Source organism: Rhinoraja longicauda, chromosome 10 (genome assembly GCF_053455715.1).
Source record: "Rhinoraja longicauda isolate Sanriku21f chromosome 10, sRhiLon1.1, whole genome shotgun sequence".
NCBI classification, from domain to species: domain Eukaryota; kingdom Metazoa; phylum Chordata; class Chondrichthyes; order Rajiformes; family Arhynchobatidae; genus Rhinoraja; species Rhinoraja longicauda.
Window position 1 is genome coordinate 59,098,797 of NC_135962.1, and position 19,052 is coordinate 59,117,848.

At 41.9% G+C, this 19,052-nt stretch overlaps 1 protein-coding gene across 4 annotated transcripts in view; it reads right to left on the reverse strand.

The window, feature by feature from the left end:
- The window catches only part of LOC144597493 (serine/threonine-protein phosphatase 4 regulatory subunit 3), a 108,364-nt gene that overhangs the window by 71,248 nt on the left and 18,064 nt on the right, over window positions 1-19,052 (reverse strand). For 2 of the 4 annotated variants that reach the window (XM_078406956.1, XM_078406954.1), the window contains exon 2: window positions 3,719-3,742. The exons of the other annotated variants lie outside the window; for them this stretch is intronic. In XM_078406956.1, the coding sequence (XP_078263082.1) occupies window positions 3,719-3,742 (24 nt within the window). The remainder of the gene's footprint in view (window positions 1-3,718; window positions 3,743-19,052) is intronic. 4 annotated transcript variants of the gene reach the window in all.

Genomic DNA, 19,052 nt, shown 5'->3' on the forward strand with positions numbered 1-19,052 from the left:
TAGGTAATAATTTAGGTGGTCAATCATGTCTATTCCAAAGTTCTCCAGATAACGGTTTTGCATTTACCAACAAGGTGGCTGAAAAGATAAAAAGCAAATTTGTCTGCCTTTTTTTCCCTTCACCTGCCTCATCTACATTGTCCAAATTGTGCTCCAACAGGCCTGAGCTAACTCGGTAGAATTGGCTTCGGAGTCTATTAAACTGTAGCATTATATCCTACAGTTCAGTGAAAAGAGAAAGGCACTGCTGCCAGAAGGACTACTTCAGCAATCAAGTCTTAGCTTAATTTAGTTTAGAGATACAGCGCAGAAACAGGCCCTTTCGGCCCACTGGGTCCGCGCCGACCAGCGATCCCCGCACATTAATGCTATCCTATACCCACTAGGGACAATTTTTACATTTACCAAGCCAATTTTACCTACAAACCTGTACGTCTTTGGGATGTGGGAGGAAGCCGTAGATCTCGGAGAAAACCCACGCAGGTCACGGGGAGAACGTACAAACTCCGTACAGACAGCACCTATAGTCGGGATGGAACCCGAGTCTCCGGCGCTGCATTCGCTGTAAGGCAGCAACTCTACCGCTGCGCCACCGTGCTGCCCTCAAGGAGAGGAGATGCGAATAATACCAGGGAGAAACAAAAATTTCAAAACTTAAGAAAAATTAGAAATATGGTATAAAAATTCTGTAAACCATTAGTAACATCCTATTTTTAAACGTTTGAGAGAAAAAAAGTGTTCAATCTTTAGCGAAGCTATTAACCAGAGGTCAGTCAGGTTTGCTTCAGTCAGAAGCATTGGTTTTATTTTTTCACAATATCCTACATTTGAGAAAGGGTCTTTTGGATTGCAAAGCAATGAATATAATTCTTTTATTCAAAAAGAGGAGCAGGAAACTACCGGCCAGTTCTCCTGATATCTGAGAAGGAAAATGTTAGCTATTATTAAAGCTATTCTAGCAGAGGATTCTGAAAAATTGATAATCAGGCCCAGTCAGCAGAACAGTTTATACCAGTAGTGGGTTTTCTGATGAAATACTGAGGATAAAAGGAAATTCTACAGTTAGATTTCCAAAGGTATTTGACAAGGTGCTACAAAAGATATTGCAGAAAATAAAAGCTTACGATTTTGGAGGTAACATATTGATAATGGATAAAAGACTGGCTGGCTAATGGTTAACAGGGCAGAAATGGAACTTATTCCAGTTGGCAAAATGTAGTAAGTGGCGTGCCATGGGGATCAGTGTTATTCCTCCAATTTAACTATTTATCTTTTTATGGATTTGGATAAAGCCGGTAAAGATATTATTAAATTTGCTGAGATGGGAAAGAAATCAAGTTCTGAAGAGGATACATTATTATACAATACGAGACTGACAAGTTGGGAGAGTAGTAAAAGACCACGAGATAAAAAAATAAATAAAGTTTGGGTTTATTTTTTTCTCTCCCACAAATTCAGAGAGCAAATTTTATTGCATATTATTTTTTAATTTTATATATGCTTTGTGATCCCACAATGCTGTTAGGAAGGAAGTCATCCTCGTTCTAAAGGACTGCCAAAGAATGGCAATGCAATTTTTGGATGGGGAAGGAAAAGATGGATGACACAGATTTAGCAAGGATAACAGTAATATAGTCAGAAAACTCATTTAAAGCAACTCAAATGCACAGGAATGAAGGAGATTACAAAAAGTGGTGGGCACTGCCCAGTCTATCACAGGTATTGACCTCCCACCATCAAATGGATCTACTGGAGGCACTGCCTCAGAAAGACAGCCAGCATCATCAAGGACCCACATCATCCTGGCCACACTTTCATTTCACTCCTGTCGTCAGGAAGTATAGGAGTCTGCACTCCAGGTTCAAGAATAGTTTCTTCCCATTAGTATGAAGAAGATCCTGACCTGAAATGTCATTCTGTAGATGCTGGCTGACCCACTGAGTTATTCCAGTGCTTTGTTTTTTTTGTAAACCAGCATCTGCACTTCCTTGTTTCTACATTCTTCCCAACAACCATCAGTCTCTTGAACACTACAAACAGTAGTCTGTAACTAAACAATTAACATTGAACAGTCTTTGAAATACTACGGATTTCAGACATTTTGCAGTAATATTGGGATTTTTAATTTATCGATTTTTAAATTTTTTATCTATGAGTACGGTCTTTACAGGCTTGTTATGTTGCTGCAAAGAGTGGGGATAAATGGGTCCCTTTCGGAATGGCAGGCAGTGACCAGTGGGGTACCGCAAGGTTCGGTGCTGGGACCCCAGCTATTTACGATATACATTAATGACTTAGACGAAGGGATTAAAAGTACCATTAGCAAATTTGCAGATGATACTAAGTTGGGGGGTAGTGTGAATTGTGAGGAAGATGCAATAAGGCTGCAGGGTGACTTGGACAGGTTGTGTGAGTGGGCGGATACATGGCAGATGCAGTTTAATGTAGATAAGTGTGAGGTTATTCACTTTGGAAGTAAGAATAGAAAGGCAGATTATTATCTGAATGGTGTCAAGTTAGGAGGAGGGGGAGTTCAACGAGATCTGGGTGTCCTAGTGCATCAGTCAATGAAAGGAAGCATGCAGGTACAGCAGGCAGTGAAGAAAGCCAATGGAATGTTGGCCTTCGTAACAAGAGGAGTTGAGTATAGGAGCAAAGAGGTCCTTCTACAGTTGTACCGGGCCCTGGTGAGACCGCACCTCGAGTACTGTGTGCAGTTTTGGTCTCCAAATTTGAGGAAGGATATTCTTGCTATGGAGGGCGTGCAGCGTAGGTTCACTAGGTTAATTCCCGGAATGGCGGGACTGTCGTATGTTGAAAGGCTGGAGCGATTGGGCTTGTATACACTGGAATTTAGAAGGATGAGGGGGGATCTTATTGAAACATATAAGATAATTAGGGGATTGGACACATTAGAGGCAGATAACATGTTCCCAATGTTGGGGGAGTCCAGAACAAGGGGCCACAGTTTAAGAATAAGGGGTAGGCCATTTAGAACGGAGATGAGGAAGAACTTTTTCAGTCAGAGGGTGGTGAAGTTGTGGAATTCTCTGCCTCAGAAGGCAGTGGAGGCCAGTTCGTTGGATGCTTTCAAGAGAGAGCTGGATAGAGCTCTTAAGGATAGCGGAGTGAGGGGATATGGGGAGAAGGCAGGAACGGGGTACTGATTGAGAGTGATCAGCCATGATCGCATTGAATGGCGGTGCTGGCTCGAAGGGCTGAATGGCCTACTCCTGCACCTATTGTCTATTGTCTATTGTAAAATAGGAAATGCTGGAAACATACAGCTTGGGCAGCATAAGTGAAGAGAGAAAAATGACCATAACATTATTGAATTTACAAGTTAACAATGGAAACTATGACAGGTACACGGATTGGAAAGGGTTTTGGAGGGATATGGGCCGGCAGTAGGCAATGGGTCTATTTTAGATGAAATAATGGGTCTATTTTGGTTGGCATGGACGAGTTGGGCCGAAGGGCTGTGTGATGAGTATTGCCTGGGAGAGTAGTCACAAACATTATTTAAGAAGTGTGTTGATGAGCACCTAAATTGCCCAGGCTTTAAAGGCTATGCTCCCAGTGCTGGAAAATGGGATTCATATAGATCAGTACCCATTGGTTAGCATAGCTACAGTGGACTGAATGGTCTGTATCACTGCTAAATGACTAATACACGATTTGTAACTGATAAACATTACTTTAAAACATGAAGTCTCACCTAGAACAGCGAGCTTATTCTGGACTGCAGGGGAAACAAAAAGATAGCATTTAGTCTAAAGAAAAAAATGTTGCATAAAAAGCAGAAAGTCTGAGAATTGGGAGAATTGTAGAAGTTAGCAAAAGATGACCAATTGATTGAGAAATGGATAATAGAATAAGAATAAACCAGCGAGAAACATAAATACAGCCTGCGAGGGAGGGTTGCTATAGCTACGAGAAAATGAAAATAATCAAGGGCACATGGGAGACCCATAGAAAGGGAAGAACGTACAATGGAAAATAAGGGAAAGACAGAGGAGTTAAAGTAATACATTGCCAGTTTTCACAGAAGCCAGAAAAGACCTCCCTGAAATACTGGAGAACCAAGGACTCAGTACAAATGAGGTAGTAAAATAAATTAATATTTGTAAAGAAATATTACAAGAAAAATGAATGAGCCTGAAACTAATATCCCAAGAGTTTTGAAGGAGTAGCAATGGAGATTGCAATTATCCAGGTATCTTCCAAAATTCTCTAGATTCTATTGTTGTTAATGAGATTGGAGGGTGCCATGTGTGACCCCAATATTTAAGAAAAGGGTGGTACGAGAAACAAGGGAGCTAATTATTATCAGCCTGACATCAGTAACTAGAAACATGCGAGAAACTTGATGTTTTATCATGACATGATTTATGAAATGAAATTTAATTTAGTGTATCAATTTATGTTTTGTATTTTTTTTAAAATCTATTCTGTTTTGTAGTTTTAGCACAATCCGCAGGCATTGCCACTTTCATTTCACTGCACATCTTGTATATGTTTGTGACAAATAAAGTTGACTTGACTTGAATTAGTCAGACTTGATTTCTAATGGCTTTCTTGTAAGTAGAATCAATGGGGGGGGGAGCGAAAGATATGATGCATTTGGATTTTCAAAAGGCTTTCACATGGGAAGCTGGTAAACAACATGAAATTAAGGCAATATACACAGTAGGCCTGAGAGATTATTGGAGTAAACAGTTGCTTCATAGGTTGGCAGGCTATAACTGGCGGGATAATGCAGGGTTCTGTGTTTTCTATATACTGAATCTATATAGGACAGGCAGCATCTCTGGAGGGAAGGAATGGGCGACGTTTCGGGTCGAGACCCTTCTTCAGCAGGTCTGAAGAAGGGTCTCGACTCGAAACGTCACCCATTTCTTCTCTCCAGAGATGCTGCCTGTCCCGTTGAGTTACTCCAGCATTTTGTGTTTACCTTTGATTTAAACCAGCATCTGCAGTTCTTTCCTATACATACTGAATCTATATTAATGAGTTGCCTGAGGGGATGAAATGCCAAATTTCTACGTTTGCTGAAGACCCAAATGGAAATATCGATGGTGATGAAGATGCAAAGAGACTTCAAGGGGATATAAAAAAGCAAAATGAGTGGGCAACAACAACATGACAGCAGCAGAACAATGTGCAAAAATGTGAGGTTATTTAAAAACAAAAAAGGAATACGTATATTTTAAACGGCAGAGGAAAATTCTGAGGTTCAAAAATGATTTGTGTGTTTTATACTCAAAAATAAATTCCTGAAATCTAACATGCAACAGGCAATTTGGAAGGAATATGATACAATACTCTTTTATGCAAGAAGATTTGAATGCAAAAATAAAGTGTTACTACAATTATATTACAAAGCAAAAAACTATATGCTACAAATCTGATATAACATGAGAAAAGATCAGGCAGCATCTGTGAAAAGACAAAACAGTTAACATTTCAAGCCAATGCCCATTCATCGGTCACCCCATTATCTATCTAGAAGATCAGCTGTATTCTGATAAACTACTCAAGCAGAATACGAGGTGTTGATCCTCCAGTTTGCACATACCGTTAGGTATGGAATCATACAGTTGGCAATTATAAACATTTGGTAATTAACACAAGGAAGGAACTTAAATAACTAAATAAGTAATTACAGTTCTTTTAACCCACTCTGTGACACTTTGATTGCGAGGAAGATAATCTATTCACCCCCGACTGTCACAGCCTGTTTGAACTATCTGACAAGTGATGTACCATCCTCTTCCAACATCTCCCCATGAATGTTCTATTCATTCAATCGATAGCAATATAATCACTCCTTTCCACTGCCCATGGTATTATCTCTCCACAACATCTACCTTTAGTTCCTCTAATTTCTCATCTACATGCACCAAACTAGTGAAATAGCATCAGTTATCACGAGTGCAATAACATTTTGCTTTCCCTCACCAGCACTTCCACCAACCTCAAACTGAGAGGCTGTTTATTCTCTAATGGATAAGGAAAAATATCCTTCAAGTACACATGGAACCCAAATATCACCAACTTCTGCCATTCATCAGAAATTTTATTCTCCAGATCATTAATCTCTCTGGTGATTGTTCGAGTGTTAAAGTGTGTTTATTTGTAACATGCATTGGAATGAAATACTTGCTTCAGCTCTGCAGAGACATTAGATGCAACAATACATTCACATTATCAGTCTGAAGGGTCCAGACCCAAAATGTGACCTATACATTCCCGCCACGGATGTCAACCTGGCCCGCTGTTACTCCAACACTTTGTTTTGCTTCCAGCTTCTGCAGTTCCTTGTGTGCATAAATGCACTTCTAAGTAAATCAGACCACGACTGTCCAAATCAGACTCAAGATTATTCACCAACCTGCTGAGGTACTTAACTCGTTGCTAAGCTTTTGATCCTACACCTAAAATGTGCTAAATAAATGCAAGAAACTCATACTCATGAAAACCAAAACATTGCACAGTACTGAGAAGTTTGCATAAAACTGCTTATAAAATGGTAATTGGCCCATAGTCTCATCCAGTTCTTGCTGCATCAGTCTGTTGGAATCACATCCTATCTCTCCAAAATGCCAACATATACATTCATTGTTCTCCCCAACTTCCCAGGACATATATCCTTTTAAAGGCTAATATTAGTACGGTATGCTCCACCGTATCAAAATCGTCACCCAAATCTTAATTATTTGTTATATAAAGATGTTTTTCTGTGCTATTGCATCAGATTCTTGTGGCAACCATTTTAAATTTGCACTGATACATACTTGATTATTCACCAATCGTAAAACATGTCTGGAAACATCCTAATTTCTCAGAACGTGGAACAGCACAGCACAAGAATGGGCCCTTCGGCCCACGATGTCTGTGCCGAATATGATGCCAATTTAAACAGATCTCATCTGCCCGCACATGATCCATAATCCTCTACTCCCTGCACTTTTATATGCCCATCTAAAAGCCTCTTAAACATCTCTATTGCATATGCCTCCACCACCATGTTAATGGCATTCAGTTCCAGGCCCCCACTATCCTCTCCATAACAAAAAAAACTTTCCCACATCTCCTTTAAACTTTCCCCCTCTCACCTTACAGCTATACCCTCTGTAAGGTCTTGTGGACAGATGAGATGAAGATAAACTTATATCAGAGTGATGGCAAGAGCAAAGTATGGAGGAGAGAAGGAACTGCCCAAGATCCAAAGCATACCACCTCATCTGTGAAAAGGTCGTGAGCAGAGCAAGGACGACCGTTGGCTGAGAGCAAAGTAAGTGGTAATTGCAGTGTGTAAAGGTAGTTTAAAAAGAGAGCCAAAAGGGACGCTAGTAGTCAGTCAGAAAAGTCATAACTCCAAGCTCGTCAGGAAGGCAGGATAGAAGTGAGTACGTGGATTGGTTGATCAATTAAAGTAGAAGTTTGGTAAATTGGCCAATTAAGTAATTTAGTGACTGATATAAGCAAGACTTGCACAAGGGGTGCAGCCCTGCCGAGGGAAGTGCCCTGTGAGAAAAGTGCGAGTCTTTGGCTGCGAGTCTTTGGCGGCGAGGCTTGGCGGCGAGTCTTTGGCGAGGAGGCTGAGGTGAGGAGGTTACATTTGTTTTTGAGCTTGAATTGTTTTTTGACACTAAAGTAATGGCGGACAAGTTGGTACAGTGTGTTTCTTGCAGGATGTGGGAAGGTAGGGACACCGCTGGAGCTTCTGGGAGCTACACCTGCAACAACTGTGTCCAGGTGCAGCTCCTGAATGGACGTGTGACGGAGTTGGAAAAGCAGCTGGATGACCTCAGGGCCATCCGGGAATGCGAGAGTTTCCTGGACAGGACCTACTGTGACACTGTCGTGCCAAGGGTCCAGGTCGAGCAAAGGTGGGAGACTGTTTCAGGGGGGAGCGAACGTGGACTACAGGAGACCCCGGTGGCTGTGCCTATTGCAAACAGGTACACCCTCTTGGGAACTGTCGGGGCAGAAGACGTTTCCAGTCCGAGTGGCAGACGTGTTGGCGGTTCTAACCCAGGCAAGGAAACTCGACCAGGGAGACCGAAGTCAGGAAGAGCCATAGTAGTGGGTGACTCCATTGTCCGAGGTACGGACAGTAGATTCTGTGGCGGCAGGCTGGACTTGAGGATGGTCTGTTGCCTCCCTGGTGCCAGGGTTCAAGACATCACCGACCGGGTTCAGAATATCCTAGCGAGAGAAGGTGATCAACCGGATGTAGTTGTGCATGTGGGCACGAACGACATCGGGAGGAAGAGGAAGGAGATACTGCAACGTGAGTTTAGAGAGTTAGGAAGAAGACTGAGAAGTAAGACGTCGAAGGTGGTTGTCTCTGGACTGCTACCTGTACCTCGTGCTAGTGAGGACAGGAACAGAGAGATCGGGGATATGAATGTATGGCTGAGGGGCTGGTGCAGTGAACAGGGATTTAGATTTCTAGACCACTGGGATCTTTTCTGGGGTAGGGGGTGACCTGTACAAAAGGGACGGGTTACACCTTAACAGCAGGGGGACCAACATTCTGGCAGGCAGGTTTGCTAGTGCTACAAGTGTGGCTTTAAACTAAGTAGTGGGGGGTGGGGGGGGAAGGGTTGACAAAATGGGAATATGAAGGTGGAGTTAAAGGGGAAGCGAATACAGGAGAAATTGCAAAGGATTCTCGAATGAATGGGAAGGGAAGTTCTAGAGGGGGTAAGAGAGTAAGGTCAGGGCCAATTGTGACCAGTGTGAGAGGGGAGGTGAATACCGAAGTTAAAGTGTTGTATTTAAATGCGCGAAGTATAAGAAATAAAGTGGATGAGCTTGAGGCTCAGTTAGACATTGGCAAGTATGATGTTGTGGGAATCACTGAGACATGGCTACAAGAGAACCAGGGCTGGGAACTGAATATTCAGGGGTACCCAACGTATAGAAAAGACAGACAGGTGGGGAGAGGGGGCGGGGTCGCTCTGTTGGTAAGGAATGATATTCACTCCCTTGCAAGGGGTGACATAGAAACAGAAGATGTAGAATCAGTATGGATAGAAATGAGGAATTGTAAGGGTAAAAAGACCCTAATGGGAGTCATCTACAGGCCCCCAAACAGTAGCCTCGACATAGGGTGCAAGTTGAATCAGGAGCTAAAATTGGCATGTCGCAAATGTAATGCTACGGTGGTTATGGGAGATTTCAACATGCAGGTAGACTGGGAAAATCAGGTTGGTAATGGACCCCAGGAAAGAGAGTTTGTGGAGTACCTCCGAGATGGACTCTTAGAACAGCTTGTACTGGAGCCTACCAGGGAGAAGGCAATTCTGGATTTAGTGTTGTGTAATGAACCTGATCTGATAAGGGGACTCGAGGTAAAAGAGCCATTAGGAGGCAGTGACCACAATATGATAAGTTTTACTCTACAAATTGAGAGGGAGAAGGGAAAATCAGAAGTGTCACTATTACAGTATAGCAAAGGGGATTACAGAGGCATGAGCTGGCCAAAATTGACTGGAAGGAGGCCCTAGCAGGGAAGACGGTGGAACAACAATGGCAGGTATTCCTGGGAACAATGCAGAAGTTGCAGGATCAATTTATCCTAAAGAGGAGGAAAGATTCTAAGGGGAGTAAGAGACACCCGTGGCTGACAAGGGAAGTCAAGGACAGCATAAAAATAAAAGAGAAGAAGTATAACATAGCAAAGAAGAGTGGGAAGCCAGAGGATTGGGACTCTTTTAAAGAGCAACAGAAGATAACTAAAAAGGCAATACGGGGAGAAAAGATGAGGTACGAGGGTAAGCTAGCCAATAATATAAAGGAGGATAGTAAACGCTTTTTTAGGTATGTGAAGAGGAAACAAATAGTCAAGGCAAATGTGGGTCCCTTGACGACAGAAGCAGGGGAATTTATTATGGGGAACAAGGAAATGGCAGACGAGTTGAACCGGTACTTTGGATCTGTTTTCACTAAGGAAGATACAAACAATCTCCCAGTTGTTCTAGTGGCCAGAGATCCTAGGGTGACGGAGGAACTGGAGGAAATCCGCATTAGGCAGGAAAACGTTTTGGGTAGACTGATGGGACTGAAGGCTGGTAAATCCCCAGGGCCTGATGGTCTGCACCCCAGGGTACTTAAGGAGGATGCTCTAGAAATTGTGGATGCATTGGTGATTATTTTCCAATGTTCTATAGATTCAGGGTCAGTTCCTGTGGATTGGAGGGTAGCTAATGTTATCCCACTTTTTAAGAAAGGAGGGAGATAGAAAACGGGAAATTTTAGACCAGTTAGTCTGACATCAGTGGTGGGGAAGATGCTGGAGTCAATTATAAAAGACGAAATTGCGGAGCATTTGGATAGCAGTAACAGGATCATTCCGAGTCAGCATGGATTTACGAAGGGGAAATCATGCTTGACTAATCTTCTGGAATTTTTTGAGGATGTAACGAGGAAAATTGACAGGGGAGAGCCGGTGGATGTGTTGTACCTCGACTTTCAGAAAGCCTTCGACAAGGTCCCACGTAGGAGATTGTTGGGCAAAATTAAAGCGCATGGTATTGAAGGTAGGGTACTGACATGAATAGAAAATTGGTTGACAGACAGAAAGCAAAGAGTGGGAATAAATGGGTCCCTTTCAGAATGGCAGGCAGTGACTAGTGGGGTACCGCAAGGCTTGGTGCTGGTACCACAGCTATTTACAATATACATCAATGACTTGGATGAAGGGATTATAAGTACCATTAGCAAATTTGCAGATGATACAAAGGTGGGTGGCAGTGTGAACTGTGAGGAAAATGCTATGATGTTGCAGGGTGACTTGGACAGGTTGTGTGAGTGGGCGGATGCATGGCAGATGCAGTTTAATGTGGATAAGTGTGGGGTTATCCACTTTGGTGGTAGGAATAGGAAGGCAGATTATTATCTGAATGGTGTCAAGTTAGGAAAAGGGGACGTACAACGAGATCTGGGTGTCCTAGTGCATCAGTCACTGAAAGGAAGCATGCAGGTACAGCAGGCAGTGAAGAAAGCCAATGGAATGTTGGCCTTCATAACAAGAGGAGTTGAGTATAGGAGCAAAGAGGTAATTCTGCAGTTGTACAGGGCCCTAGTGAGACCGCACCTGGAGTACTGTGTGCAGTTTTGGTCTCCAAATTTGAGGAAGGATATTCTTGCTATTGAGGGCGTGCAGCGTAGGTTTACTAGGTTAATTCCATTTGAGAGGGGATCTCGAACGGCCGAATGGCCTACTCCTGCACCTATTGTCTATAAACACGATGGTGGGGGTGTTATGGACTAGGCATGTATGGCTGCTGAAGGTACTGGCTCACTTATCTTCAATGATGATACAACTGCTGATGGTGGTAGCATAATGAATTCTGAAGTATTGACACATCCTATCTGCTCAAGATCAAACAAATGCCTCAAAACGCATTGGCTGGCAGTTCATTCTACAGCAAGACAATGATCCCAAACATACTGCTAAAGCAACAAAGGAGTTTTTCAAAGCTAAAAAATAGTCAATTCTTGAGCGGCCAAGTCACTCACCCGATTTGAACCCAATTGAGCATGCCTTTTATATGCTGAAGAGAAAACTGAAGGGGACTAGCCCCCAAAACAAGCATAAGCTAAAGATGGCAGAGCATCACCAGAGAAGACACCCCAACTAGTGATGTCCATGAATCGCAGACTTCAAGCAGTCATTGCATGCAAAGGATATGGAAAAAAAACTAAACGTAACTACTCTCATTTAAATGGCATTGCTATGTCCCAAACATTATGGTGCCATGAAATGGGGGCGACTATGTATAAACACTGCTGTAATTTCCACATGGTGAAACCAAAATGTATAAAAACACCCTTTATTAAAATCTGACAATGTGCACTTTAACCACATGTGATTTTTTTTCTATTACAAATCTCAAATTGTGGAGTACAGAGGCAAATAAATAAATGATGGGTCTTTGTCCCAAACATTATGGAGGGCACTGTAAGCTTAGTTAACTGGTTTTGGCACAAATGCATTCTTCAAGCACTGTTTTTAAAATTACTGTTTTATTGTTATTGCTTCTCCTCATTCTCACCATTAAAAAACATAATATACTGCATTGAAGTATATCTATCACATTCTCACCTACTCCATCGACATTTTCACACCCTCTTAATGTACATAACAATTTCATTCAACCATTTCCTTTTTTCAAGTATTGCCCAGGATGAGCCACTATTGGTTATCTAAAAGATGAATGCGAATCATGTAGGAAGGAACTGCAGATGCTGGTTTAAACCGATGAGAGAGACAAAATGCTGGAGTAACTCAGTGGGACAGGCAACGTCTCTGGAGAGAAGGAATGGGTGACATTTCGGGTCGAGATCCTTCTTCAGGCATTAATGCTAAACCTTATGGTTTGGACCATTATGCATGTCTGGAGCCATCTCCTATTAGAATAGACGTTGGCTTCACTACACCACTACAATAGAACATAAGGACAAACAGAAGAAAAAGCATTAAGATCAAGACCTCAAACTACAACACAAAATCTATGGCCAACCAGGCAGCAGTGATTTCTGCTCCTGTTTGTTCGAATAAGGGACTACTAGTAGCAGGCACCAACATATCATTGGACAGATACCATCAATACTATTTCAACAAAACCTTCAATTCCACTGGGAGGATAAACAAACCAATGTCCAGATCCCAAACCAACATTCCCAGCTTTGACAACATTCCTAGATGGTCATAGGAATAGATTTATAGTTGGTTCTAAAGGCCTCCTGGGAAAAGCATGACATCTTCATTAATCCTTTATCCATAATCACTTTCAGTGAGCTAGCAGCATTCAGGACACCATGCACAACCTCAAATTCATGTACCGGTAGCACACAATTACCCTTCAAGCATTACCTGCTCCACCTGTTTCAAATTTGGAGGGCTCGACACTGGCCTCATCAGACCATAGGATAGTGGAGTTTAAGAGGCTTTTAGATAGGCACATGAATATACAGGGAATAAAGGGATGTGGATCATATGCAGACAAATGGGATTGGTTTATGTTAGCATCATGTCTGGCATAGACCTTATAGACAATAGACAATAGGTGCAGGAGTAGGCCATTCAGCCCTTCGAGCCAGCACCGCCATTCAATGCGATCATGGCTGATCACTATCAATCAGTACCCCGTTCCTGCCTTCTCCCCATACCCCCTCACTCCGCTATCCTTAAGAGCTCTATCCAGCTCTCTCTTGAAAGCATCCAACGAACTGGCCTCCACTGCCTTCTGAGGCAGAGAATTCCACACCTTCACCACCCTCTGACTGAAAAAGTTCTTCCTCATCTCCGTTCTAAATGGCCTACCCCTTATTCTCAAACTGTGGCCCCTTGTTCTGGACTCCCCCAACATTGGGAACATGTTATCTGCCTCTAATGTGTCCAATCCCCTAATTATCTTATATGTTTCAATAAGATCCCCCCTCATCCTTCTAAATTCCAGTGTATACAAGCCCAATCGCTCCAGCCTTTCAACATACGACAGTCCCGCCATTCCGGGAATTAATCTAGTGAACCTACGCTGCACGCCCTCCATAGCAAGAATATCCTTCCTCAAATTTGGAGACCAAAACTGCACACAGTACTCCAGGTGCGGTCTCACCAGGGCCCGGTACAACTGTAGAAGGACCTCTTTGCTCCTATACTCAACTCCTCTTGTTACGAAGGCCAACATTCCATTGGCTTTCTTCACTGCCTGCTGAACCTGCATGCTTCCTTTCATTGACTGATGCACTAGGACACCCAGATCTCGTTGAACTCCCCCTCCTCCTAACTTGACACCATTCAGATAATAATCTGCCTTTCTATTCTTACTTCCAAAGTGAATAACCTCACACTTATCTACATTAAACTGCATCTGCCATGTATCCGCCCACTCACACAACCTGTCCAGGTCACCCTGCAGCCTTATTGCATCTTCCTCACAATTCACACTACCCCCCAACTTAGTATCATCTGCAAATTTGCTAATGGTACTTTTAATCCCTTCGTCTAAGTCATTAATGTGTAGAAGGTCTGTTCTTCTGCTGTACTATGCATAATATCTATGGTTATTGCCGGTATTTGAGACTGGAGGAAGTCTATGGTTGGAATTCTTGAAGGCAGCTGCAGCTATTAGTTTTTAGGTGTCCCTCTGAATCAAGGATGGCTTGCTTCTGCTCTCATTCTGTGGCCTCTGAGAAAAGTTGTAAAAGTGTGTGGTCAACGGAGTGTGTGCGTGTATATATATATATTTAAAAAATTATATATATATATATATATATATTCATGAAATTCCAAATGTGGTTTAATCCTGACTACAGGTGCTGTCTGTCTGGAATTTGTACGTTCTCCCCGTGACCTATGAGGGTTTTCTTCCAATTTCCAATATTTCTTGAGGAAATTGCTCCAATTTCTTCCCAAGCTCCAAAGATGTACAGGTTAGTAGGCTAATTGGCTTGGTAAAATTGTAGTCCATAGGGTGTGTAGGATAGTGTTAGTGTTCAGGTATCACTGGTCGGCGAGGACCTGGTGGGCCAAAGGGCCTGTTTCCGTGCTGTATCTCTAAACTAAAGTAAAACGATTAATTAATCTTGCCTTTCTTGTGTGTTGATGAAGACTAATCCCCACTAAAGATGCTATAGGTGTGCAAGTCACTTCTTCGCTGACCACCAGGAACAATGGCAAGACTGAAACACTTGTGACTTATTTACATTCAAATTCTGTTTGACCAAATGGCTTTAGTAATCTATGAACGTACAACACAGTTTAAGAATAAGGGGTAGGCCATTTAGAACGGAGACGAGGAAAAACTTTTTCAGTCAGTGAGTTGTAAATCTGTGGAATTCACTGCCTCAGAAGGCAGTGGAGGCCAATTCTCTGAATGCATTCAAGAGAGAGCTAGATAGAGCTCTTAAGGATAGCGGAGTCAGGGGGTATGGGGAGAAGGCAAGAACGGGGTATTGATTGAGAATGATCAGCCATGATCACATTGAATGGTGGTGCTTGCTCGAAAGGCCGAATGGCCTACTCCTGCACCAATTTCATCCCACGCTCCAAAGACGTACAGGTTAGTAGGCTAATTGGCTTGGTAAAATTGTAAATTGTCCATAGGGTGTGTAGGATAGTGTTAGTGTTCAGGTATCACTGGTCGGCGCGATCAGTCGTCTATTGTCTAACCTTAAAGATTATGCTGAAAATAAATAACTAAATTATAAATCTTTTTTTCTAATGTAACTATCTTTAACAGCGCAGCTAACTCTGGGCTTGCAATTTCAAGAAGAAATTTAACAGTGGGAAGAGATTCAATGGAATTGTTGACTCTTGTTGATAGGTCAGGATTAGTTTACATAATTCTTAAAACAAAAAGTTATTTTAATAAAACTGTCAAAACTTTAAAAAAAAAGCAAATTGACAGGTAATGCTAGCTTTAACCTAAGCAATTAGAACTCATTTATGGAGATTTATTTTAAGAGAAGATTTTCAATATCATGAGTCACACGACAAATATAAGATGTAAGCTCGTGACGCTGAAATCGCCAGTAATTTATAACAAAAAATCGGAACAGTGTTTAACTCAAATTGCTCTGGAACACAGACAGAATGAATAGAACAAAAATAAGGCTTTATTAATTTTAAATCAAGTGCAGTTAAAGTAGTGTATTATAGCACCAATTTCTCTTTTGAACTGGGGATAGTTTTCAGTGCCTCAGGATGGGACAGGAAATAATAAAATAGTCTCAGGATTTGCCTACACCAAAAGTAAGTTTTGGTTGATTGAGGAAAAATATATTTAAAGATCAAGAATAGGGCAAAAAGCAAACACTCTGGGTAGTGATGCCTGGCCTCCTTGATGCTCATGAAAACTGGACTGCTGGAGCAATCACAGCACTAAAAAAGTACTACCAATTCTGTCTCTGTAAATTCACTGAAGGGACAAGCAAAATAATATGAAAGTCTTCTTACAGGCCAACATCCCTGGTATCGATTCAGACTGTGTATAACGAGGATCCTGTTGATTGTAAGCCCCAGTAGGAAACTCCTAACACTAACTTGGGCACAGGAAAAGATCAGCAAGTGGACAGAGGGAAAGCTTCAAGGCTGTATTCCGAGCTTCATTTAAGAAATGCAATATTCCCACTGATTCCTAGGAATCTCAAACGTATGACCACACAACATGGAGGAAGAGCAACTAGCATGTTATTGAGAATGTTGTTACCATATATCAGCAGAACAGAGTAGCCCTATGCAGGTGGAATAAGGAACAGGCCACCTCACACAGTCACCTACCCAATTGCTCCGTTGACCACCACCTGTCTCATCTGTGCATCAGTTTGGAGTTCCACATTAGCCATCTCAGAGCTCACAAAACAAAAGTGAAACCAAATCACCCCTGATCTTGGAGAACTGTCCAAGAAGAAGAAATGGTAGGAAAGAACTGCAGATGCTAGTTTACACCATAGACATAAAATACTGGAGTAACTTGGCAGGACAGGCAGCATCTCTGGAGAGAAGGAATGGTTGTGTTTCAAGTCCAGACTTTTCTTCAGTCTGAAGAAGGGTCTTGACCTGAAAAGTCATCTATTCCTTCTCTCCAGAGATGCTGCCTGACCCGCTGAGTTACTCCAGCATTTTGTGTTTACTTAAGAAAAAATCGTAGTTTTACCCTGTATTTTCCCCTCATTAGTTGCTGAATCATTACTTTCAAAAAAGAATATTAAATTATTTTTTTCTTCACAAAAGTAAATGAGATAAATTCATTGTACAAGGATACATGCCGGCTATTATTCATTTGAGAGGCTACATACATCACATGCTGATTTGATTGCTGCTTACCAGTGTAACACATCTGTGGAAATGCATGGCAGAGTTTGCATTGCAATCTCAGGGGGCAGGCAAGCATTTGGAAGAGAATTAATCATGACTGTACAGGTGGGAAATTTAATAAAAAGCACCAAGGCCAATGCATCATGTCAGCTTACAGAGCTAAATTAGTGACAACTGCTTGACCCGGAGACATGTGCAATGATACTAGCGTTTTCATTTCCAATAAAATAGCTTCATTAGTTGGAAGTACCACCTGAATTTATTTATATCGTCAAACAAGTGCAGTTTTACTTCATGCAGGTTATTGAAGGCAAATTCAAGCAATTCAAATAAAGAACTGTGGAATTGATTACGTTACTCTTTCAGAATTGCTAAAATGAACTCTCTTTCAGAAGACTTCTTAAGAAACATTTTAAACTGGATAATCTGAAGCCTGAAAAGAAAAAAAAATCTGGCCAGAAATCTATAAACAGTGAGAGTAAAAACAGGAAATTATAAGCAGTAAATTAGTGCAGTACTTGGGTATTTCTACTTACCAAATTAATAAATAAGTTTCAGAACTAAAGTACCATGTTGCCAGATTTTGATGTAATACTCTATTTAGTTGAAGGGCACGCAAGATTGTCAATGCGAGTGCACATCTGCACTGGATGAACACGAGAGAAATGTAAATGGGTGGCACCAGGGGCAGCACAGTGGCGTAGCGGTAGAGTTGCTGCCTTACAGCGCCAGAGACCCAGGTTCAATCCTGTATGGAGTTTGTACGTTCTCCCGGTGACTTGTGTGGGTTTTCTCCAGGAGCTCAGGTTTCCTCCCACACTTCTAAGACATGCAGGTTTGTGGGTTAATTGACTTGGTATGTTTGTGAATTGTCCCTAGCATGTGTATGATAGTGTAAGTGTGTGGGGATTGCTGGTCAGTGCAGGCCCGTTTCCGCGCTGTATCTCTAAAACTAAATGCTTCTGCCACATCATCACATTAATTTCGTTCATTAAGAATAATAAAGTGGAATCCAATTTCAGATTCTGAAGACAGTTTCAAAGCTTTTAATTCTGCTCCTGCATTGCCATAATTAAGATGATTAAATGTTATAGTGATGCAAAGATACAACGTTGAAAAAGGCCTTTCAGCCTATTGAATCCACGCTGACCATGAATCATCCATCTATTTTCCCAATTCCACATTTCTCTATTTGCTACTAAAACCATTTAAGCTGAATTAATTTATTGTAAACGACATTAATACAATGACCAGTAATCAGTCGCTAATCTGATTTTGAAGAGAAATGCTCACAAAGATCTCAGGATCTATATATTTTGTTAACAACCTCTTCTGAGCATCAGTTGCTGCATATTTCAATCCCCCACTAATTCTCGGCATTAGGAACAGTGACAACATAACTAGACCAAGGATTTTTCATATTTAAGAATGATCTGAGAACCAGAAAGAAAAAAAACTTATTTTAAGGTACATTATCTGAAATTATGACAAACCATAAACAGTTGTGAATCTGTGGAATTCTCTGCCTCAGAAGGCAGCGGAAGCCAATTCTCTGAATACATTCAAGAGAGAGCTAGATAGAGCTCTTAAGGATAGCGGAGTCAGGGGGTATGGGGAGAAGGCAGGAACGGGGTACTGATTGAGAATCATATCATATCATATCATATCATATCCTATCATATATATACAGCCGGAAACAGGCCTTTTCGGCCCTCCAAGTCCGTGCCGCCCAGTGATCCCCGTACATTAACACTATCCTACACCCACTAGGGACAATTTTTACATTTACCCAGCCAATTAACCTACATACCTGAATGATCAGCCATGATCACATTGAATGGCGGTGCTGGCTCGAAGGGCCGAATGGCTTCCTCCTGCACCTATTGTCTATTGTTATGAGGCCAGAGGTGATTAAGCAGTTATTGTGGCTAAAACAAATAAAAACCTTATAAATAAAAACAAAGTTCTGGAAATATTTAACTGGTCAGGCCACATCCATGAAGGGTGTACTGATTAACATTTTGGGTCAAAGACTGATCAGTTCTGGTGATCCTCAAGTGCTAAGATAAAATGCCACCGGTGGCGCAGTGGTAGAGTCGCTGCCTTACAGCTCTTTCAGCGCCGGAGACCCGGGTTCGATCCTGACTACGGAGCTTGTACGTTCTCCCCGTGACCTGTGTGGTTTTCTTCGAGACCTTCGGTTTCCTCCCAA